This window comes from Periplaneta americana, chromosome 1 (genome assembly GCF_040183065.1).
Source record: "Periplaneta americana isolate PAMFEO1 chromosome 1, P.americana_PAMFEO1_priV1, whole genome shotgun sequence".
NCBI classification, from domain to species: domain Eukaryota; kingdom Metazoa; phylum Arthropoda; class Insecta; order Blattodea; family Blattidae; genus Periplaneta; species Periplaneta americana.
In genome coordinates, this window is record NC_091117.1 from 209,740,851 (window position 1) to 209,766,363 (window position 25,513).

General features: G+C 36.7%; 1 protein-coding gene across 1 annotated transcript in view; it reads right to left on the reverse strand.

Moving 5' to 3' along the window:
- The window catches only part of LOC138707242 (protein split ends-like), a 99,099-nt gene extending 77,073 nt beyond the window's left edge, over positions 1 to 22,026 (reverse strand). Inside the window, exons 1-6 of the mRNA XM_069836594.1 lie at positions 21,913 to 22,026; positions 21,194 to 21,282; positions 18,528 to 18,689; positions 9,232 to 9,363; positions 5,705 to 5,815; positions 43 to 311 (exon numbers count right to left, since the gene is read on the reverse strand). Coding sequence (XP_069692695.1) covers positions 43 to 311; positions 5,705 to 5,815; positions 9,232 to 9,363; positions 18,528 to 18,689; positions 21,194 to 21,282; positions 21,913 to 21,919 — 770 coding nt within the window. The 5' untranslated portion in view covers positions 21,920 to 22,026. The remainder of the gene's footprint in view (positions 1 to 42; positions 312 to 5,704; positions 5,816 to 9,231; positions 9,364 to 18,527; positions 18,690 to 21,193; positions 21,283 to 21,912) is intronic.
- Positions 22,027 to 25,513: the final 3,487 nt, after the last annotated feature.

Below are 25,513 nucleotides of genomic sequence, written 5' to 3' on the forward strand. Positions count from 1 at the left end.
ATGTATTTTGTGTGCCTTGTAATCTATGTTCGAATAAGTTACCTCTGTAAACGTTCTTTTTCAGCAAAGAGACGTGGAATTTCAGGCAAAAAATCTTCTGCCAGTGTGTGGAATAATGCTCTTTCATTCTTCGATGTAGAGTCTCTGAAACTTTCAGTGACTTTGTCCCAGTCTTGTTCAGTGAAACAAACCACCTGCCATACACCTGATCCTTTTTCTTCAGATTCAGAATCTGGCGGTGGAGATTTTCCTCGTTTCTTCCTACGTTTCTCTTCTTTCCCTCTATGACGTTTCTCCTTTGCTTTCTTTTTCTAGAAGGAAACAGAATGTTAAAATTTCTGTCCTACAAATACTATAAATAATATGGACCTCAAACAGACTAAGAACCACGCCTAATTTTTACCACTATTTCTTTTTATTCTTTTTATAATTACACTTTAAGAGGATACTCAGGACTGATGAGATGGTACAATGGAGAAATAGGACAAGACTGGTAAGAAATGAAGCATTATGAGAAAATCTATTATACAGCAACTTTGTCCACCATAAATCTCATAGTTTCTAACAAATATTTAACTCCAATAGTCTACCTGTTTAAGTATCTAATGGGGAAATCACAATGACACTATAATCTTTTCGCTGTACGAAAAATCCTAATGTAAACAATAGCACATGACTGAAGTGAGGCTTCATTGGCCGCTGTTTGGCGCCATAGATTCTCAGTACATGTTCCTGCCTACTGTTGTACATTCTGTTTCATGTTAAACATTTCCTGTTACTCGTCAAGTAGGCCTAACCTCACAACTATGCATGCGTTTGCTTAGGAAACATTTACTTTATAATTAGCCTACTGTAATTAAAACTCACTTAACTTATTATACACATTTAAGACTATTTGTTTTTCTCCGCTTTTGAGAGGGTTTCCACTCTTATATTTAATAACCACACATACCGAGGATGCAGAAGCCATACTTCAGTACCATGTGCTTACGCGAACAACTACGAGCTCAAGTGATGCCAGCTTGTTACAAGAACAGACTACCTCGGTATTACTGTTGGTATTCATCTGCGTTCATAGTACATAACAAAATATGAAAATAACTTCTTTTACATAATGTTTTACATATGAGTGAAGTTATATGTTTCATTGTATTTAACTAGAATTCAATTTTTTATTTTCAAATAATACAAGATTATGGTTCCCAAATACGAACTATATTTTCCTGCATCATGTGAGTGTTTCGACTGGGGGGCCAATCACGGGTATGACAGCAACGTGCTTATGTTTACATTAGGATTTTTCTTACAGCGAAAACAGTATAAACATATTACAAATAATATAAAATATGAATAATAAAATATTGCATATTACATCCACTGCTAAGACATTTTACGTATAAATTAATCATCTATTTGGCATCATTATCACCATTATCATTCTGGTGTTCAGCTGTACTATGTAGACTATAATATATGATGTACTTATCTATCACATTACAGGTGGGAATACAGAGACTTCGCTGTTCCCGGACAGTTTTCCCAAACCATTTTTCCTTATCTGATAATCACAGTTATGCATTATCCCAATGACCATTTCTCCCAAAATATTTGTACCAAGGGCAATTTTCCCAATCTAATATTCCCACTGTTAAATTATCCATTTTTTCCACGTACATATTGTAGTGAGTATCCATGGTAATGCTATTTAGATGTAGTGTGATACGAAATTCCAGTATAATTTTGGCACAGATTATAATTTCACCTGCACAAGTAAAGAAATTAGTACTTAATGGACATATACAGTATACTATAGATGAGACAGAAAAATGACAAAGATTACTGGTATTGGTCTCGAAGAGAGGAATGCAGAGCTACTACAATTACACAAGGGGTTGGAGAACAAATTATCATACTGAAAGAAAGTATTCATTCTCATGGTCCAAACCAAGAAAAGGTCAATGCAGAATTGGTGGCTCAACGAATGAAAAGAATTGTAACTGAACATCTAGAAATACCTCCTGTACAAATCCTTCATACAGAACTTCTAAGAGTTGAATCTGGAATTTTAAGCCAGCTACAGATCGAGAAAATCTGAAGAAATCTTTATGCCGTGTTAGGAGAAGGGAACTGCCTACAGAACCAATTAATTTACAAGATTTAGGAGAATTCCCAAACTGTTATAAGATGACACTAGCTGGTGACAACTTTTTCAGTACAAGGATGATAATCGAACTCTGCATTACCTACGATCCATTGGCCACAATTTCTGTTTGTAACTGATCATCTTTCATTTCCAAGTAAACAATTTCAGAAAATTATATATTGTTTGCATTTTTTGGGAATGCTAATGCAAATGACTTTTGGGAAAAGTGGCCAGTTTAAGAATTGGGAACTTTAGTCTTGGGAAATTGCACTTTGGGAAAAATTGTCACTGGGAATTACAGATTGGGAAAAATATATGGGAATCAATTTCAGTGATGCTCAGTGGGGGAATGGCTGCAACAGGTGAAACAAATGCCATATCGAATGGTTTTTTTTTTTTTTTTTTGGAAGATACTTTCATTCTCACCATACTGAATTTAATACTCTTAAGACTTTTATAGTTTGTTCTACATGTCTATTAATGTCTGTTTTATCAATGGCATTTTTAGATATTGTGACGCCTAAATATTTAAAAGAGCCGACCTGTTTAATTTGTTGTCCATTTTTAATGAGTGATTTCATATTTAACATCAGAATTAATAACCAAATATTCTGTTTTGATTAAATTAATATTCATAACATACTGTCTGTATTGCTCATCAAGTTTTTGAAGCATGACTTCTAAATCATACGCAGTACACATAAACATAAAAAATACGCACATATGGTATATGCACAAACAACCATCTTAATTAAACATGAAACATGTAATTACTAAGTCTCATTAAGATATGCAGCTCTGATAGAAATATGCATTTGCATGTATTTCTCATCACTATTAATAACTGACTGTACTCAGTTTTCTTAAAAAAAAAATACAACTTGTTATTATAACAAGTTATTATAATCTGGTAGAGTAAACGCAAGAAGACCTTGCCACAGAAAGCGGTGCAAACTTTCGGAAACGTTCAGGTGCACTCGACCTGGCTTCGATTTGATTGGCAAACTGTCGTCAGTTCTCAGTCGTCTGCTGTCTTGATGTTTCGAGTGAGATTTATCACAGCGCATGTAACGTAACCTAAACCTAGTTGCAGAGCAACTAATAACATAACATTGTTGAAAATACAGAAGCACGAATTCTTTTACATATAAAATCACTGAATGAAATTACAAAGATGATATAAGAAATATGTGATCGTGTAATAATTGATATTTGACATTGTAATAAAATACTAATAGCCTAACTAATACTATGTGATTTTATTAAAGTGTTCCGATAACTAGCGTGGTACTATGGTCGATTTATTTTAATCTGTATATACTCCTTACGTTACGAGCGGAACCTGTTTCGTTTTTCATATATTTATAAACATTATAAATAATTCCCTAGTTTGACTGTGTAACATTTCATTAGCACTTTCTAATTTAGAGCCAACAGGGGCATTGTTAAGTACATAGAATGTTATACAGAACTCTGTTATTTAACAAACACACTTTGAACTCTATAAAAATCCTGATATGAGGGATAAAACGCAGAATATGTAACGCATACGCTGGCTTCTACCCGCTCTGCACAATACATTTCACGATACGAACAGCTCAAGACCGCGCTTTCGAATGCGCTCTGCAATCAGCATTACGTGATTCATAGCAGCCCCATAATGAGCATGACGGCACAAGGACCGAATATCGTTTTCTGCGCATCAGTCAAATAGGCAAGCTTTCTTTGCGCTTCCTCTATATAATTTCAAATATTTTCCAGCAATACAGGCTGTTAATTTATTTTCAATCATACCTCCCAATAATTAAGGCAATATGACAGCTCCATGTCATTAATGTCACAAATTTGTAATTACAGTAGAATCCCTCTAAACTGGCACCAAAGGGACCAGACTAGTTCCGGATACGAGATTTTGCTGGATAATTGAATAAATACCTGTATATACAAGTTCGTATTTCATGGTGCCAAATATTAAAAATGGAGCCATGTGAAGTTTATTTCTCTATCACTTGCTCATAACTGAATAAACATACAAATTGTGTAAATTTTCTTTATTAGAACACATCACACAACACAAATAATATACTAATTTTAGGTTCGATTATTCACTGACAACGAAAGTTCGTGCGAACTTCCTAATGTGGCAACACTGACGGCCCGAACATCTATACTAATAATAAATCTGTAGCCAAAATTTTTCTGGTAATTTTCGATTTTCCAAAAATAATTGGCGTTAACATGTATTATTAACTATCCTGAAACCGAAAATGGCTTTTTTGAAATTTTTGTTTGTATGTCTGTCTGTCTGGATGTTTGTTACCTTTTCACGCGATAATGGTTGAACGGATTTCAATGAAAATTGGAATATAAATTAAGTTCGTTGTAACTTAGATTTTAGGCTATATGGTATTCAAAATACTTTATTTAAAAGGGGGGTTATAAGGGGGCCTGAATTAAATAAATCGAAATATCTCGCTTATTATTGATTTTTGTGAAAAATATTACATAACAATAGTTTCTTTAAAAATGATTTCCGATAAGTTTTATTCCATGCAAAATTTTGATAGGACTGATATTTAAGGATATACAAGACTTTTAAAATAACAATATAATACATTTTCACCGCCGCCTCAGATTATAGAGATGTTCCTGCAGTAACTCCTATGTGCAAAATATAAAATTTATGAGTAGGAAAAAAAAAACACATTTATTCATTCCATGGCAATGGTACATAGGAGATCGTGAACTTTTACATTTTCGAAAGAAATAAATAAAATTAAATATATGCTCTGTCACTATTTAAGTTATTTGGAGGGTTCAGAATCATAGTGGGCCAAGCGCTATTTACTGAAGACTAGAAAACAAGGGTTAAAATTAAGTTATTACCATAATTCAATGGAAACATATAGCAAGTAACATAAAGTTTACACATTAAAAATAAATTATATGTCAATCTTCATTAAACTATGGTTGCATGTAATAACAAATAAGAAACATGTTAAAGGAATTGTCATTGCACCAAATGAGTGGTCTCAGGACCAAAATGATCGCATTTTAATTATTTAAATACAATTTAAATTAAGTGACATATTAAACGATTTATCCTTCTATCAAACACGAATGTTCCCTGGATCAAACGTCCTATTTTAATTATGTAATTACTTTATATTTATTTATAAGAGGTGCAGCGGAGCGCACGGGTAGGGCTAGTAATTAAATAAACATAAAAACTGTGTGGATTTTCTTTATTAAAACATGTCACACAACACAAATAATATACTAACTTTAGGTTGGAATATTTACTGAAAACGAAAGTTCATGCTAACTTCCTAATGTGGCAACACTGATGGCCCAGACTGGCAATGTGGCAGATTTAACTTTTTTTTTTTTTTGGCCCAGCCATTGCAGATTATTTGGATGCCGGTTACGAGGGATTTTACTGTACATCGAAAAAGAATTTCTCCCAGCTATTAATACGGCAGAAACATTGACAAGATAAACACTCTTATAAACTAGTCTAAACTGTATAATAGGATATTCACTAAATTAAAAGAGACTTACAACTTTTGGATAATCTTCCCTGTAAAGCCGAGTACCATAGAAATACCAATACGCAGAGTGGTTCTCGTCATGTCCCAATGGCTCAACTCGCAAACTATCTGACTCCAAGTTCTGAAACAAGTTCAAGTAAGTTCAAGGGTATAAATTTTCTGGAGAACATATTGCTACTAATTTATTCCACTTATTAATTTAAATGAACAACCGTGCATGGTGTGCCCACGTGCATGCAAACACACGCACAAAGATAGGTCTATTAGGCTGAATTTTGATACTTCTTTAGCTATATTTAATTGTTCTCAAAAGATGAAAGTTGCACATTGAAGGAAGGTGACAACACAATTACAGAAACAAGAAATGCGAAATTGAAAGGTAAGTTTCAAAATAAACAGAAAAGGACGAAATTAAATTACAATACAACACAGAAAAAATTTGTTGAACCACTTAAAAAGACTGGACCAGGAAAGAATATCAGAACAAATATTAAATTACAAACTCCCTTAATACAATAAACATAGACTGATCAACAAGTAAGTGAACAGATCTAAACTTAGCAACAAATGGTTACTTGGTATAATAAATGAAGAAAAAATTTCAAAAGTGATCCCAAACACTAAAATGTGTACATGAACAAAAAAAAAAAAAAAAAAAAAAAAAAAAACATTTCTGTAGTAAGAAATCATACAACCAAATTTATTTCACAATAAATGTGGTTATGAAAAAGAGACAAAACTGCTGGAGAAAAGGTATCATTCTTAGTTCCAAATATTTGTTCTAATACACTTAGTTGGTAATAAAATGTATAATACAAGGCTTTTATTACATGTACTGACAGCTGGTGCAGTGTTTTGCTTCTCAGTGGCTGGGCATCTCGCAGCCAGTTGCACTCGCTACTTAAAACATGTATAAAATCGTACCATGTAGAAGATGCTGGAAATGTCGTCCTCCCTCGGCTGAAGAGGCATTATATTCTGATTGACATGATTAAGTTCGACCAGTGTAATGTTTCTGATTTCATTTGTTCTACCAGTATATAATATATATAACTTCACAACAACTGAAATGCTCAATTTTATGACAATTAAGAGTAGATAAAATTTAAGAACAATTAAGGTTGTTGTTGTTTTCTAATGCCAGGTGTTTGACAATAAAGTCATTTGATCTCTTGCACTCCAATATTTTTCAAAGATATTATCATGGCCAGCCACTGAAGCACAGATTTTGAGGTGTTCCGAATCCATTTCTTGAAGAGGCCTAGGGGTTCATTTCCCTTTCCTTCCTCCTCTTTCTACTTTTCTGTTCCTAGTGCTGACCTGCTATGGCACTAAAATCGTGCTTCAGTGGCTTAAGGAGGGAAAGCTGGTAATCAACAAGATCTCCCAGCTAGGTCCAATGGACGCGTCGACCAATAACAGGTGTGGTCCTCCAGACATTCTGTGGGTTGTGTGTGAATGAAGTAGCCATCAAAACGTTAAAATATGGTGTTCACTTAAATCGGCTACAACTTGCCATTTTCACTCCAATATGAAATGAGAACAATTAAGGTAGAGAAAGTGTGTTCTACTTGTAAAAAATCGGATTGATTATTCATCTTGTGCTAACAGCACACTAAACTCCAACTTTCCTATCAAGAAGAGAGATTTCTTGTGCACGATGTGGATTTTCAGAACACTAATAGCGAGTGTTTGATTGTTTACAGGCCAGTCATGTGAGGTGGAACCACGTCTGATCTGAAAAGAACACTAGCTGTGAGGTCAATTAAACCTTCAGTCATTAATGAAAATAGCCATACACTTTGTCTACTTTTCATTGTTCTTAAATTGAACAATTTAACTTTATTATTGTGAGATTAAATATCATATATACTGGTAGAAGAAATGAAATCAGAAACATTTGTGGCCGAACTTAATTGTGTCAATCAGGATGTGTTTTCCCAACAAGCCTATTTAGACGGAGGAGGACGATATTTTTAGCACCTTCTATAAAATACGATTTTATACACGTTTTAAGTAGTGGAGTTAACATACGAGTGCGCCGGCTGCGACATGCTCAACCATCGAGAAGCAAAACAACGCAGGGTTAACATACAAGTGCAGCCAGCTGCAACACGTCTAGCCGCTAAGAAGCAAAACACTGCGCCTGCAATCAGTATATACAACAGAAGCCCTGTATTTGCAACACATTTCTTAACACGAAAACTATTCAAACTGACCTCTAGAAAGGCTATTCCATATGAAATCGATCAGTAAAAAACCTCGCATTTTTCTAAACTCTAATTTTTTCCCTATTTATACAAGATGCTGAGGAGAGTGCATTTGCAAAAATATACTATCGAAAGTCAAACGGTTTTTGTATTGTTGAGCGACAAATTTAGCGTATTTTATAAAAAAAAGCCTCTTTCAGCGCTCAGAACTCTGGAACCATTTACTGCAGAACATTGAGCGAGAGCTCATTTTGAAACTGACATTTGGTAAGTTATGATAAGAAGTAATCCTTATTTTTATTGTATACAGAGAGACAGATAATCTGATTTTACTTACTTTTAGGCCTTTTGCTCATTTGTAAAAATGTAAAAAAATATTGAGAAAAAAACCTTGCATTATTAAGAGGGATTCGGCATTGTTTGCTTAGTGTCACGGCAATAAGATTCGGGGGTATTAAATAAATTATTTTCACATGCCTACACTTGAAAGGCGCAACACAGCACACACTGGCCAAAAGATGAAGATAAGCGAGCGGTGGGTGTCATTTTACTCCTGTGTTTATGGAAACCTGTGATAAAGCTAGCCCAGCTATGCGTTACTAGACGAAACATCACGTGTTTATGTCTCCTGGCCTTGCTTGCCTAGGCTAGCTCCCGCCTCACAGTCAGCTGGTTAGTTCACGCGTGTACTATTTATTTTCTTTATTTGATTTTTCAATACTTTCATATTAACGTTGCATCAGTAAAAAATACTTGTTTATTTGTATTTTCAATGTGGAATCTAACCATATATTTTTAAAATATTTTTTCGTGGGCAAAGGTGTCTTAATTAAGACAAATCTAAATTTCTCCATTTCTATAAAAAGTAAGAAAAACTGTTTATATGTCGGTATAAACTTTAACTTTTCAGCATCAAAATAAACCATGATTTTGATCATTGGGTGAAAGGGTTTCGGAGCCACAACAGTTTAAAGTTGCTAATTTCATGAAAATACGATAAATTAAAATATTTTTAATTTAAACACTATGAAGTTCTGATGCCTCAAACTTTGCACAAAGCATTGTATCATAGTTGTCTACGGACAGAAAAGTTTCATTGTATTTAAAAATTGCAAGGTCAATTTTCTCTATATTTCAGTCGATTTGAGATGGAATAGCCCAGAAATAGAATCATTTTCATATACACAAGAGAATGTTGGCAAAATTGATAAGCTATTTCCAACATATCTAGCATTATACTGCATTTATTTATTCAGGACAAACTAACAACACTAAGACAACAATAATTTAAAATTAAATCTATTTAACGCGTGACATCTATGCCCACCTTAAGTAAATCTTGCACATCCTCTGCATCGAGCCTGAAGTCGCACAATGCGTGCAGTATCTCCACCTTTGTACGTAAAGGAAGGAACTGGAAGTCCATGTCTGTATTGAAAGGATTGTCACGCCCATATTCCTGAAATAATTAAAACATGCTTTAGACAACATTCATCCCTCACCATCAGTGAATTTCATTTCAGAAAGCATTTTTTTATTTCTGACACCACTCTAAGGAATTCTCCATCACACAAGTTTCCTCTCTGTAATTCAACAAATTTCCTTGCAAATGTTTTCCTTTACTTCATCTAGAGCAGGCGTCTCAAGGCCAACGCATAAAAGTTGTTACACAGAGCAAATGTAGATAGCGTAGTCAGCTGAAGAGATAAGCAGAGTACCCGAAGATAGCCGATCGTTGATTATGTTACAAGCGTGAGTGAGCTAAGTTGTAACTGTCGCGGGAGAAATTCCACAAAGCGGCACTTTTGAGTTGTACTGTCAAAATAAACAGTTGTTTACGGAAGGAATAAAATTTCTTAAGTCGTTTGCAGTAAAATAATAATAATAATAATAATAATAATAATAATAGTAATAAATGTATTTTCTCATTATATATTATGAGTAAAAAGAAGACATCTGAAGCATGAAGAACCATACATGTTACGTAATTATTTAAGCACAAGGAACTGGCTACCTTATCCCATTATCTCCTTGCCTAGTTGCCTCATAAGTGGTGCCTTGTTGATATCACATGTGAGGTTCAGATCTGTCTTCGGACAGTTGACTAAACAACAAAATACTTCATTTCTAGTAAATGGTTTTTAGTATCTCTCTTTTTTTAAGTTCATATTATATTTAATAAAATAAAATTCAATTAAATAATAATAATAATAATAATATTAATAATAATAATAATAAAATTAGAATTAAACTTCTTGATTGTTAAAGTATGTATCCTTATGATATGTCCTCTCAAATTCTTTTCTCAAGTCCTTCAGTACTTCATTATATTTGCTACACTGGTCTTGATTCAAAGTAGGTAACAATTTTAGATTAATGAAATGGTAACAGTTATCCACTGAAACTTGCAACTCCCACAATTTCGCTTTCCCTATGAAAGCTTTTATTTGTTCATACATCTGCGGTAATAAGGACATTCTTTCCTCGGAGATGGAGACAAAATCGTAGCGGTTACAGATGTCTATTCAAACGTCGAGGTCAATGACATCATCCGGAGATACACGAACCGGTCCCATATCTTGTTCCACTCTTACATTAAAAAAAGAGGGAGAGGAGGATGTGCTCCGAGAAGGCCCTATTGAGACGTCTGGTCTAGAGTGTGGTGGTTTATTCTGTACACTCTACCCTTCATATTGCCCCGAAGATAAAAATGACGAGTGTGCCATACTGTGCCAAATTTAATTTTCTAGCCACCTTACGAAGCAGCAGCAACAATTTATTCAGTATTACTGATTGTTGTACAGTCTTAGAAGAAAGTTTTGTAGCACAGATACTTTATAAGCCCCAGAAACGAGGCAGTGCGCATGATTAGAGGATGAGCAACCTGATTCACAAGAGAAAGCCTAGTTGAGGTAATAAAATTAGTTTTGTTTCGTTGTATGTCCGATCATGCACACTGCCTCTTTTCTGGGACTTGTAAAGTATCTGTGCGACAAAACTTTCTTCTAAAGGTACGGTCACACGTCGCTACTTTTGCAGCGCTACTTTTATACTGCAGCTGCAAAAGTTGCGTGTCGTGTTCACACGTAAGCCAAAAGTAGCACGCTACATGCTACTTTTCGTGCTGAGCAACCCGAGTGCTGCAAAAGTTGCAACTGGAGGTTGCGAGTCTGTTCACACGCAAGGTGCTACTTTTGCAGCCGCAGTCATGCTGCAGGTTCCCATCTCCGTGTTGACTTCTCAATATATATTTTGTGGTTATGTTCGCATTATTAAGAAACTCATGCGAAAGCTTCCTTATCTATTATTGCTTTTCTGTCATATCTAGCATTCAGAAATTGACATTATTTTTACTATAAAGCTTTTAAAAACGCCTATATACTTAAATGATAACCAACAGTATATTCACGTAATCAATGTTGGCAACCCTCCTGTTTGGAACTGCGCTATGGAAAATTTAAAAAATGAATTATCGTCACCAATTATGCTCAGACTGTGTTGTGCATTTAATAACTGTTACAAATAATTTATTTTCATCACATTTAACATTAAAATATATCCAAACAATAAAAGTATCATTGGCACATTTGGGTGGTAACACTGGTTGCAACCGCAGCAAAAGTTTCAACAAAACCGATATCAAAAATGCTGCAGCTGCAACCCTGAGAACCCTGTTCACAACGTCGCTACTTTTAAGTTGCGCGCAGCATGGAAAAGTAGCAGGCAGCAGGTTCAGCAGCCGCTACTTTTTGGGTTGCACCGTTGTTCACACGTCGCAGTACAAGAGTTGCACAGTTTTTTGTACTGCAGCGCTGCAAAAGTAGCGACGTGTGATCGTACCTTTAGACTGTACATAATATGACATTATGTATATACATGCACGTGTGGCAAAAACCTCAATCCAGTTCAAATGGAATCCCCCCAATTTCTGTTGTAACATAGATTATACTTTCGTTATCCTTCAATGGACAAACACTAATTACATGTACCCCAACACTGTTGGCATCCCCCTATGCACAGACTATGATTCCCAGGATCCCAAATTTGAAGGGACAGTCCTGCATTTAAGATAAGTATGCCATGTTGCTAAATACATGCTCATTTAACACCGAATAAAGCTTGCCATTCAACTATTTAAATGAGAAACTGGAAATTGCTCACAAAGAGATTGAAATTAAGAAAAAAGAAGGAGCGATAAAATATCTAATTCTGCCAATTACGAGGCGCGTCCAGAAAGTAAGTTTCCCTGGGGCCGTTTACAGAAAGAAAACACAATTTCATGTAAAGATTTATTGAAAAAGATACAGCAATTCTTGAGTTATTTTTCAACATATTCCCTACAGGAACTGAGACATTTATGTACCATGGGATCAAGAGAGAAATGCAGGCAGCTGTCACACACTGGTTCCAATTTCAGGTGGCAGACTTCTATGACACATGGCTACAAAAGTTGATCCCACAGTATTACAAATGACTCCGGTGGGAAATATGTTGAAAAATAGCTCAGAAATTAATACATCTGTTCCAATAAATCTTTCCATGAAAATATGCTTTCTTTCTGTGAATGGCCCAGAGAAACTTACTTTCTGGACAGCCCTCGCATTGTCTTTTTCGAGCATATTAGCTTCATGTATAGTACTTTTGCTAGAGTGTTTTCTCAAAAGACTTTTAAGTGGATAACCATTCTTTCTTAGTTAATAAGACGAAAAACTGTTGAAGAATCTCAGTTCTATACTTACGTCCATTTACAGTGTTATCATAACAGATTGGTCCTATTACTATTTCATCTAGAGGCTCTACCAACATCACGGCAAAAAGCTATCATCATCCCAATCTTCAAGAAAGGCAACATCAAAGATTGCACAAACTACAGAGGAATCAGTCTCCTGACCTAAATAGTGGATACAAAATTTTCTCAAGAATAATAGCTCTTAAGTTGAAAGCTCACTACAAAACTCTCATTGGTGAGGAACAAAACGGTTTTTGAAAAGGCAGATCTTGCGCAGATGGATATTTTACTCTGAAGATTTTGATCGAAAAACAAAGGAAATTTAATAAAGAAACTCACTTGGTTCTTATTGATTACGAAAAAGCTTTTGACCATGTTGACAGAAATAATCTCTTTCAAATTTTGGCAGACGATTCAGTTCCAAACGCAATTAAAAGAACAATTTACGAATTATATAACCACAACATTATCAAAATTACTATTGGATCAGAACATACCCAGTGGAGACCAATACACTGTGGAGTTCGTCAAGGATGCCCCCTCTCACCACTTTTATTCAATATATACAACTCCATCAGACATTGGCGACTAACAATTCATGGAAACATCACTTTGAAAATATGCAGAGTTATTTCACTTCCATTATGTATATTGTTATCAACAGTAAACTAAAATCCACAGTCACATAGACACTTAGTCAGAAGTGGTGTGTATTAGTCATTGCGGAAACTGGATTTTCCGCAATGTACTGTTCCTGTTGCAATCTGGTTGAGTGGAAGAGAAAGCCTTAAAGCCTTAACTCTGCCAGGTAAAATAAAATAATTATTTTTATTATTATCATTATGAAATGTTAAATGACACTAGAGGCTTGTGCTTTGGTATTTTAATTTTTCATTACTTGTACAGACCTATCATTTTTTAACGAATTCTGAATATGCCAAAAAAAAAACACACACACACACACACACACACACACACACACACACACACACACACACACACACACACACACACACACACACACACACACACACACACACACACACACACACACACACACACACACACACACACACACACACACACACACACACACACACACACACACACACACACACACACACACACACACACACACACACACACACACACACACACACACACACACACACACACACACACACACACACACACACACACACACACACACACACACACACACACACACACACACACACACACACACACACACACACACACACACACACACACACACACACACACACACACACACACACACACACACACACACACACACACACACACACACACACACACACACACACACACACACACACACACACACACACACACACACACACACACACACACACACACACACACACACACACACACACACACACACACACACACACACACACACACACACACACACACACACACACACACACACACACACACACACACACACACACACACACACACACACACACACACACACACACACACACACACACACACACACACACACACACACACACACACACACACACACACACACACACACACACACACACACACACACACACACACACACACACACACACACACACACACACACACACACACACACACACACACACACACACACACACACACACACACACACACACACACACACACACACACACACACACACACACACACACACACACACACACACACACACACACACACACACACACACACACACACACACACACACACACACACACACACACACACACACACACACACACACACACACACACACACACACACACACACACACACACACACACACACACACACACACACACACACACACACACACACACACACACACACACACACACACACACACACACACACACACACACACACACACACACACACACACACACACACACACACACACACACACACACACACACACACACACACACACACACACACACACACACACACACACACACACACACACACACACACACACACACACACACACACACACACACACACACACACACACACACACACACACACACACACACACACACACACACACACACACACACACACACACACACACACACACACACACACACACACACACACACACACACACACACACACACACACACACACACACACACACACACACACACACACACACACACACACACACACACACACACACACACACACACACACACACACACACACACACACACACACACACACACACACACACACACACACACACACACACACACACACACACACACACACACACACACACACACACACACACACACACACACACACACACACACACACACACACACACACACACACACACACACACACACACACACACACACACACACACACACACACACACACACACACACACACACACACACACACACACACACACCCCCCCCCCTCCCCTGCACGTGCAGTATAGTAAGGTTATAGGTTATGTGGGAGCAAAGCAAAGATAACATTTTTCCGGGATTTTAACATGAATGAACAGCTCTGTTGAGATACATTCTGAAAACTAGTTTGGGATTTTACATTGTTGGAGCTTTTTCTGAACTGTTCTTTCATAGCCTTCTGAGTTTCTTGTCATATTAAAATTACATTCATTTTCCGAGCTTAATTCGTCATAAAATACATCAATATCAAATTCTAAAATAATTGAAAATATTCATAATTTACAGGCTATATCCATTATATATGTACTTCTTAAAATTGGTTCGCATTTTCGTGCCTATTTTGAATGTTTTAGTGCTTTTTTGCCTGCCTATTTTTAATATCTTAAGTGCTTAGGCCTACATGTCCGAGCTGTAGTCATCACATCTATGTGAGGGAAACGAAAATCTGCAAACAGATGTGGGCATTCTGAAGTGAATGCTAGCCTCACAATGATAAAATTATTTAATTTACAAATCAATATTAACAATAAAATTGGTATAAATTTTATTCTCTGAAGATTGAAAAGGCCCTCATGATATCCAATCAATGATCAAGCTCCTTAAACCGAAAGTACAACAATTGTGCTACAATGGATCCTCATTCACGTTAACACTATGGAAAACGGATGTGACGAGAACTGTTCTAACAAAGTCTGTCTACTATCGAAGTTAACAATACATTGGTGATTTTATTAGTGAAGATGGATTTCTATAGTCACAACGCTTTTATTCCCGGCGTGACTCCTCCTCTTTGCTTACGTCTACGCTTTATAAAGTCTAGGTAGATAGTATCGTTCGCCATTTTTGTTCTTTCGTTGCCGAGCTACCATACGAGGAATCTATTTGCCACACCGTTAAACATTATCATGTCGTAGCTCCTATGATAATAAATCAAACGCACTATAATTCAGCAACTAATTGAGCAGCAAATAACGTCGTGTCCTTTCTGCAAACGAAAACGAAAGAGCCAAAATGGCGGGCGATTATATTAAGTATTTATCGAGCCTTAAGAAATGAATAACGTCTTCCTCAGCGAATCACAAGACGCACACGTTCAAATGTAGCCGACCTGCAATGCGATTGGCTGCCGGAAATTAGAGCGACGGGACTATAGATGTTAGAACTTCTATAAGCTGACAGATAAATTTTTACGGTCACTTTATCTCAAATTTATGAGAGTTCAGTACTGCACTCAGAGGAGTTCGACTACTGCACGGTTTTTTAAATAAGGGCTCTTGATTTTATGATAGTTTTATAAGGTGAAAATAGTGTTTTGGTGTTTATTTTTCGGAAATGACGGGAACGTGTTTTTTTTATCGTTGAATTCACCAGGCATTGTTATGATTGGTGGCTCGGTTTCAGTGGGGGTTGTTGTGATTGGGTAGGGGAGTTCAAGTATAGTAATGCTGTATTACCTTTCATGAATCATGTATTTCAATGAAAAAAATTGCTAATAGACATTGAAAGTGACATCATAAACTTTTTCCTTGCATTTTTAACTATGTTCTGATTGTACCTAGAGAAAATACCGCTGTCCCTGTTCGGAAGCACGCCCCAGTGTACTTAAAATATTACCATGGCAACTAAAACTTACAATTATTTTATTTTATTGGGTTATTTTACGACGCTGTATCAACATCTAGGTTATTTACATACTTAGACTTCAACAAACAAAATTTGATAACACAATCTCAAGGGAAAAAATGGAACTCTCTGCATCATAATCCACAGCTGATTCCCGATTTACCACGCAAATCGTCTGTAGCTGCATTTAGATTGGCAACAGGCCAAGCATCTGCATAGAATTGGAATATATCAGTCCCCTAACTGCCCATTGTGCAACTCAAATCAAGAAATGGATTCAGAACATCTCAAAATCTGTGCGTCAGTGGCTAACCATGACAATGTCTTTGAAAAATATTGGAGTGCAAGAGGTCAAATGACTTTATTGTCAAATGCCTGGCATTAGAAAACAACAACAACATCTAGGTTATTTAGCGTCTGAATGAAACGAAGGTGATAATGCCGGTGAAATGAGTCCGGGGTCCAGCACCGAAAGTTACCCAGCATTTGCTCATATTGGGTTGAGGGAAAACCCCGGAAAAAACCTCAGCCAGGTAACTTGCCCTGACCGGGATTCGAACCCAGCCACCTGGTTTCGTGGCCAGACATGCTGACAACTTATGATTAAGCAAAGCCTGCATGGTATAATAAAAAAACAAGGTACAATAAAAATGTAAGGAAAAAGTTTTAGATGTCACTGTATGTAAGTCAAAATTAGTGTAGGGGAGAGTCGGGTAGTATCGGACATCGGGTAGTATCGGACAGTGCGTTTCTTTCATCTACCACCATATGGTAGTACCTGAATGACATGGTTACGTTTCTCTATGCGACATCACAGAAACGTAACCATGTCAATCAGGTACTATCATCGTGTGGTAGATGAAACTCACTGTCCGATATTACCCGATGTCCGATACTACCCGACTCTCCCCTACCTGCCTCATATGTGGTCCCGGTTAATAAGCGGTTTACTTAATTAGCATCTTATAGGGTACTGTACTACGTTTCACTGGAGAACAGGAAGGGAAGAGCTAATAACTAAAGTTCGTCATTTCATATCTACTTCTAGAACACAAAGCAAATACTTACTTACTTACTTACAAATGGCTTTTAAGGAACCCGAAGGTTCATTGCCGCCCTCACATAAGCCCGCCATCGGTCCCTATCCTGTGCAAGATTAAGCCAGTCTCTATCATCATACCCCACCTCCCTCAAATCCATTTTAATATTATCCTCCCATCTACGTCTCGGCCTTCCTAAAGGTCTTTTTCCCTCCGGTCTCCCAACTAACACTCTATATGCATTTCTGGATTCGCCCATACGTGCTACATGCCCTGCCCATCTCAAACGTCTGGATTTCAAGTTCCTAATTATGTCAGGTGAAGAATACAATGCGTGCAGTTCTGTGTTGTGTAACTTTCTCCATTCTCCTGTAACTTCATCCCGCTTAGCCCCAAATATTTTCCTAAGCACCTTATTCTCAAACACCCTTAACCTATGTTCCTCTCTCAGAGTGAGAGTCCAAGTTTCACAGCCATATAGAAGAAGCGGTAATATAACTGTTTTATAAATTCTAACTTTCAGATTTTTGGACAGCAGACTGGATGACAAGAGCTTCTCAACCGAATAATAACACGCATTTCACACAAAGCAAATAATTGTTGTAAACTTTTTTTAAAACTAAGAGAGAAGAACCTAAAAAAACAGAGTGTCTTGTTTTTAACCAGAGCAAAATTCGTAAATTAAAATGCATAACAATATGAGTTAATTACATACAAAGTTTAAATTCACCTGACATTTCTGCCTGAACAAGCGGCGCAAAAACATCTGATAATTGAATGTTGAAATGTCATTATTCCCGAGGCAACCACACAAAAGCCTCACAATTAGTTCTTGGAGAAGGGAACTTCCAGAATCTTCTGCTCCATCTGTCAAAAGGGCTTCTTCCAGTTCCTGTGAACATTACAAGTTATGTTGAGAGTAAATCAATAACACTCAACAATGACAATACAATAACATTTTTCAAATAATTATAAAGAACTTAAAAGTTACAGTATGATTTCTCGGATCATATGACATAAAAAATGCATGAAGTGAAACAAAATCTTTATCAATTAAAATCCTATTAATGTGCTTTACCTAACATAATTCATTTAATATTTGAGGATAAAAATTCGCTCCGGCACAGGGGATCAAACCCGGGTCCTTGGTTCTACATACCAAGCGCTCTGACCACTGAGCTACGCTGAATTCAATCCACAGTTGGATCGAATTCTTCTTCTACTGTGTATTTCCCTTTTGTGGCCTGGCTCCAAGTTGGGCAAATATGTTGACGTTTATATTTCAAGTCAACTGCCATTATACAAGGAACGCACTCAGCTGAGTGACTAATGGCCGGGATTCCGCAGTAAAGTGTACAGAAATCTGTACAGAAATATGCACTGCTATAGTCGCGACGCTGTTATTCCCGGCGAGACTCCTCTTTCTTTACGTCTTAGGAAGTGAAGGCTCTATAAAGTCTAGGTAGGTAGTATCGTTCGCCATTTTTGTTCTTTCGTTGCCGAGCTACCATACGAGGAATCTATTTGCCACACCGTTAAACATTATCATGCTGTAGCTCCTATGATAATAAATCAAACGCACTGTAATTCAGCAAATAATTGAGCGGCAAAGAACGTCTTCGTGTCCTTTCTGCGAACGTCAACGAAATAGCCAAAATGGCGGGCGATTTTATTAAGTATTTATCGAGCCTTAAGAAATGAATAATATCTTCCTCAGCGAATCACAAGACGCACACGTTTAAATGTAGCTGACCTGCAACGCGATTGGCTGCTGGAAATTAGAGCAACAGTACTATAGCTAGACGAATTTACTAAAGATGTTATTCATTGGTCCAACAGAATAATATCTGTTATAGTGACGATTAATATTTGAGGAGATAAATTTGCTCCAGTGCCGGGGATCGAACCCGGGTCCTTGGTTCTACATACCAAGTGCTCTGACCACTGAGCTACGCCGAATTCAATCCACAGCACTGGATCGAATTCTCCTCCTACTGTGTATTTCCCTTTTGTGGCCTGGCTCCAAGTTGGGCATATACATTGACGTTTATATTTCAAGTCAACTTCCATTCGTCAAAAATAAACGTTCCTCTAGTCCAAGAACAGGCATTAACTGCCCAAAATTCAAGGAAACAATGTGAGATTGACAGTAAATTGAAAGTATGTTGTGGGTATCATTGTTCCAATACAATAAAATGCATCCATTGTGTTGTATCTCACCTTCGAAATTTTGTAATAATATAAAATACATTGATTGAATCTTCGATCTCACTATGCACCATACACGAGTCTGATGTCTCATTTGTATTTCATTATTTCATGGTGGAAAGAAACTCAGAGATAGTATAACTTTACGAGTATACATATATCTCAAAAATAAATTACGCGAATTTCTTAAGGGTTAATGACAGGTAAGGTTTGGTTTGTTGAGGCTTTTATGCCTTGCACATATACTTCTGGTAGATACACAAACAGATTTACTGTGGACCGAAAAATGAGTGTTTTCCCGCTTACTGCAACACAATGATGATATCACCAGGTTATGTTCAATGATTTCGTATGAAAATGTCTAAGAAAATTATCTGCAGGATATATAAGAAACTAAGATATTTGAGGGCAGGTTCGTAGCAGTTGCAGCAATCACACGATGTCTTCAGAGTGGTGTGCTACAATTGTTACGTTATTTTAAATTATTTCAATAAGTTCTTTTTTCTTCCATCTGTGGTGTGTAGCAGGATCAAAAATTCACGCATACAAGATATTCTGTAACTACCGCAGGCTGTCAAAAATTTGCTCGAACAGGCGTTTTGCTAAGTAAATTCGTCGCTGGAAAGTCAGGGCCAGTGTGGCAAAATGCTCTGTTTACCAAGGGATCTCAACATAAAACGACAAAGTGGTAATCTACAAAACAGAAAACATTCTACACACTCACTGGTACTTTAGAATTTCAAACTACGGATTACTACATATATATTACAACTACCACCACTTCCGAAAGCCTAAAAAGACCTCAAAGATCTAACAGGGTGTATTAATTTTACCACCGATACGGATCATATGACTAAGGATGACCAAAAAAATACATAGTTGCATTTACAGCAGTGATTTGGATTCAATTTTATGAAAATTAGCTTACTGTGTCAAAAAAACCATAAATGAATAAACATGAGGGCAATAAAGTTCTACTAAAATGTCTGCTCATGCACATCCTCTCTGATATTAATTACCATCAATGCAAAACACTCGATACATACATATTGTATAAGGCGCTCACTAAACCTATTTATAACATAAATGTAATTCAACAATTCTCGCTAAAACTTTGCAATTTGAATACTTACAGACTCAAAAATAACGTATATATGAAGTTATACCTACACAGTATGACTTACTAACCTCAATATCGAAGTCCAAGAGATTGAACGCTGCTCGAAACAATGAACAGAAATGAGCAATACTTGGTACTTCCCACCATGACTGTATATCTGAAATGTAACGTATTAATTTTATTAGTAAATTGTAAGATTATTACTTAAATGTATTTAGTTCTATAGTCTTCCAATAAACTTCACAGTCTTATAAAACGGTTCTTCTGATATTATAAAACAAAAATAAACATTCTATTTAGTATGAAATAAACACATCCCAGCACATACTATATTATCTAAATGCATTATATCACGTAGGTCTACATATATATCGCATATTCACACCGTTTAAGAATACACAAACTTTTTCCACATATATAAAACCCATTTTAATTGTGTACATCAATTTTCTGTAAACCGATAATGAAAACTTAACATCTTTGAAAAGTTATTTCGCAATTTAATTAAATTTTACGCAGATTAATATCAAATATAAAGTAAAATGAAATACAGAGGGATTCAAACGACCCGAATACATCATATCAGCAACAAATTTACTTGTTGAGACAAATTTACGTTAAATTTCTGATTCCACCAGCGACTTAATGAGATTCTAACCTATACGTTAGGCCTAAAGATGCTAGACCCAATTTTCCCACTTACGATCACATTTCCATTGTATATTACCTCCCTTTCAAAAATATACTTTACAAGACTGTTGTTGTTTACAGCTAATTAGATATTTACCGTCCATCGATATCCCGTTTATTTCGTTAAATGATAAATTATCTGTAGTGCAAACACAATATAATCCCTCCTATGTTTAGCTGTTTTGAATCACCGGAAGTACTCAACGTCCGGGACCTACTGACATGAAGAACAAGTGAAAAACTACCTCCGATTGCTAGGGTATTCTTTTGTTACTGTGAAGCATCGAGACTGATCGAGACAATCGACATGAGGGAAATTGTTGTTTGGCATGAGAAATTACTTGAATAGCAAAGCAAAGTTTGTATTTTTGTATAATGAATTACCTGTACCTGCGTTTATTTCTGACTTATCCAGTCACGTGTTAAAAACCGATCAAATGAATATTTCTTTCTTCCTTGCTTTTACCACTCTTTACGAATTCATAGCCGAAGTGAAAACCAGAAGTGTTTTTTTCATTATGTTGGCAACACACACAATGTTAATTGCAATACTAGTAATGAAAGCTTAAATAATCAATTTACTTGAGCTCTTAATAATATGCAATTTTCTGACTTATGACAATTTCAAGTATATTCCTCATATTCCATTCTATGATACTGGAAAGCACTCACTCAAAACTTGATTCCGGAGTTTTCCCTCAACCCACTATGAGCAAATGCTGGGTATCGGTGCTGGACCCCAGACTCATTTCACCGTCATTATCACCATCTCATTCAGACGTTAAATAACCTGAGATGTTGATAAAGCGTCGTAAAATAATAATAATAATAAATACATACATGCAAAATATGGTTCATTTAACGACGCTCGCAACTGCAGAGGTTATATCAGCATCGGCGGTGTGCAGGAATTTTTGTCCTGCGGGAGTTCTTTTACATGCCAGTAAATCTAGTGACATGAGTCTATCGCATTTAAACACACTTAAATGCCATCGACCTCGGTCGGGATCGAACCCGCAACCTCGAGCATAGAAGGCCAGCGCTATACCAACTGCGCTACCGAGGGCGTCGAGATACTGGAGGTTTATTGCCGCCCTCAGATAAGCCCGCCATCGGTCCCTATCCTGAGCAAGATTAATCCAGTCACCATCATATCCCACCTCCCTCAAATCCATTTTTGTATCATCTTCCCATCTAAGTCTCGGCCAGTAGCGGCCGGTGATCAAAATCCTCGGTGAGGCCAGATGCAACTAGTTTAAGTGCCTCCGATAGGAAATGTTTATTTACGATATTAATTATTGTTATATTATTAATATCATGATTACTGTATTATTATTATTATTATTAGTTCTATTATTATTATTATTAGTTCTATTATTATTAGCCTACTATTGATGAAAAATAATGTCACTCACCAAATAAGCTGTTATGCTGTGAGATTCAGTGATTGTTTCAGTGTGATGAAGCAACCCACATTATGTGTTGAAAATCCCCTCCTTTCTGTTGTTTTTATTTTTTTCCCTTGACAGCAACAAACAAGGCCAACAGAGAAGTTTATTTTACACCACATTACCACTTACCATTTATGTTGCCCATACCAGGATGCAATAGAAACTCGCGTTTTAAGATTATCTGTCAGAAAAATTGTCAGCGATGTCGTAGGTATCTCGGTAGTCTCTCTCTTTATTTAAAACTTCCTTTCTTTCAATATTATTTCTTCTTGAAAAAAGAACACTTTAACAATGAATTAACTACACCAGCATTATTTCTCGCATTTGTTTCTGTTTATATTTTCCCGAAATACATAACAACATTGGCCCAGATTCACTACTGTACCAGAGCGGATTGACTGTACTACCAAGTACAATAGAACAACACCCTCGCTTAAGTCATAAACTGAGACATAAGGGGAGGGAATAGTGTGGGTCTCTGCCTGCCAAAGAACTGGAATTTGTGTTATTTATGACCTATTTAGGAAGACAAGTCACCATTGCTATTCCCACCCCACTCTACCCTTGAGGCCGGTCCATGGATGTGAGGAGTGAAACCTGACCAGGCCACAAGGCCAGACGGATTGTGCCTCGGCTACAACGTTTTAAGCGCAAGCTCAAACCCCGCGAAAATACAGGAAATTCAGAAGACAGACCCGGCACGAACGATTCTGGCCTCAGGAACAAATTTTATTGCAAAACAGGTCTATATACACCACAATCAGACCCTGCACGAGTGATTCTGGCCTCAGGAGTAAATTTTACTGCAAAACAGGTCTATATACATCACAAAGTTTTAAAATGCTTCTACAGCGATGCTTCATTCAAATAACTAATGCATTATATAAAAACACAAAATTTGATTTCTGTTAAGCCAGGTGACTGAGGCCCGGTCTCACTTGCCTCAGTCAATCAGCCGCCACTGGTCTCGGCATCCCCAAAGGTCTTTCTGCAAGGGTGTAATTAATTTCCTTACTGGGGTAGGCCTATTTTCTGTTCCCTTTTATTTCCCTGAAGTCGCATGAGCTTTTCATGTTGGAGTAAAGCTTGTTCTTGTAGTTTAAGAGTTATTGGACAATTTTTGCTAATCATGCGTATTGCTTCTAATGGAGTTGATTTAACGCTACTTGTAATAATTCTCAATGCACTGTTTTGAATTTTATTAGCTTTTCTATACTTTATGGTGATGTAACCACAACACAGCAGAATAGGCTTGATGTACATGTGATATTTAGTATTGAGCGTATTTGTTGAGCATCCCCATCTGGTACTACCTAATCTTTCCAGGATTTTGATCCCATTTGTTGATTTTTTGCAAGATGATTCCAGGATAATTTATTGCCAAATGTGACACCGAGATACTTTGTCTCATGTGGTGTTTTTATATGATTATTATAGTATAGAGCCAGATTTCTAGCTTTCCAGTCTAGTGAGAAAAGTTGGCAATTTATCTTCTCTATATTGACAATCATTTGGTTTTCTTCGCACCAATAGTTATGTAATTTATTTAATATTTTATTTAAACAGCCTATTTCAATTACATCGATAATTTGTGCCTTTCATTTAAGGTAAGGTATGTTTAAACCAATTTATCATGACTGTTATATCTCATAGGTCTATAGGCTAGAGGGTGATTCATAACTAATGACTGAGCTTTAGAAATCAGTTCTATGATCATGGGTCCGATTATCAACTCTTATGGAGTTACAGCTGATTGAATCCTAAGAATGTAACAGTGATTTTGAGCAGAACTAAGAATTATTCACTTAAAATACACAGAAATATTAATTAAAAATAGTGTATTAGTCATAAAATGAACAAACCTCAGTTTGGAAGCAGATCTTCAAATATCACTCATTCCATTTCAATGCATTTGGCCGCATGGATGTTAATGGCGTGCATGGCGTCCCGTATCTTGACATGATTGTCCCTGATGAGCACAGCAGCTTGCACAATAGGAGTAGACCTATTTTTCCCTTCACCTCTAACCCTGAACTTCACGTCACAGTGCAGAACATCGTTTAGTTTACGTTCCAATATTTGTATTACGATGCAAGAAACTCCAAAGCCTGAATCACAGTATGGCATTTGGAGTTTTACAAATATCTTCCTAACTAATTATAATTGGACCCATGTTCATATGGCACTTTATGGTCAAAATGGTCTATAGAATCCTAAAGCGTGGGTCATTAGTCGTGAATTACCCTG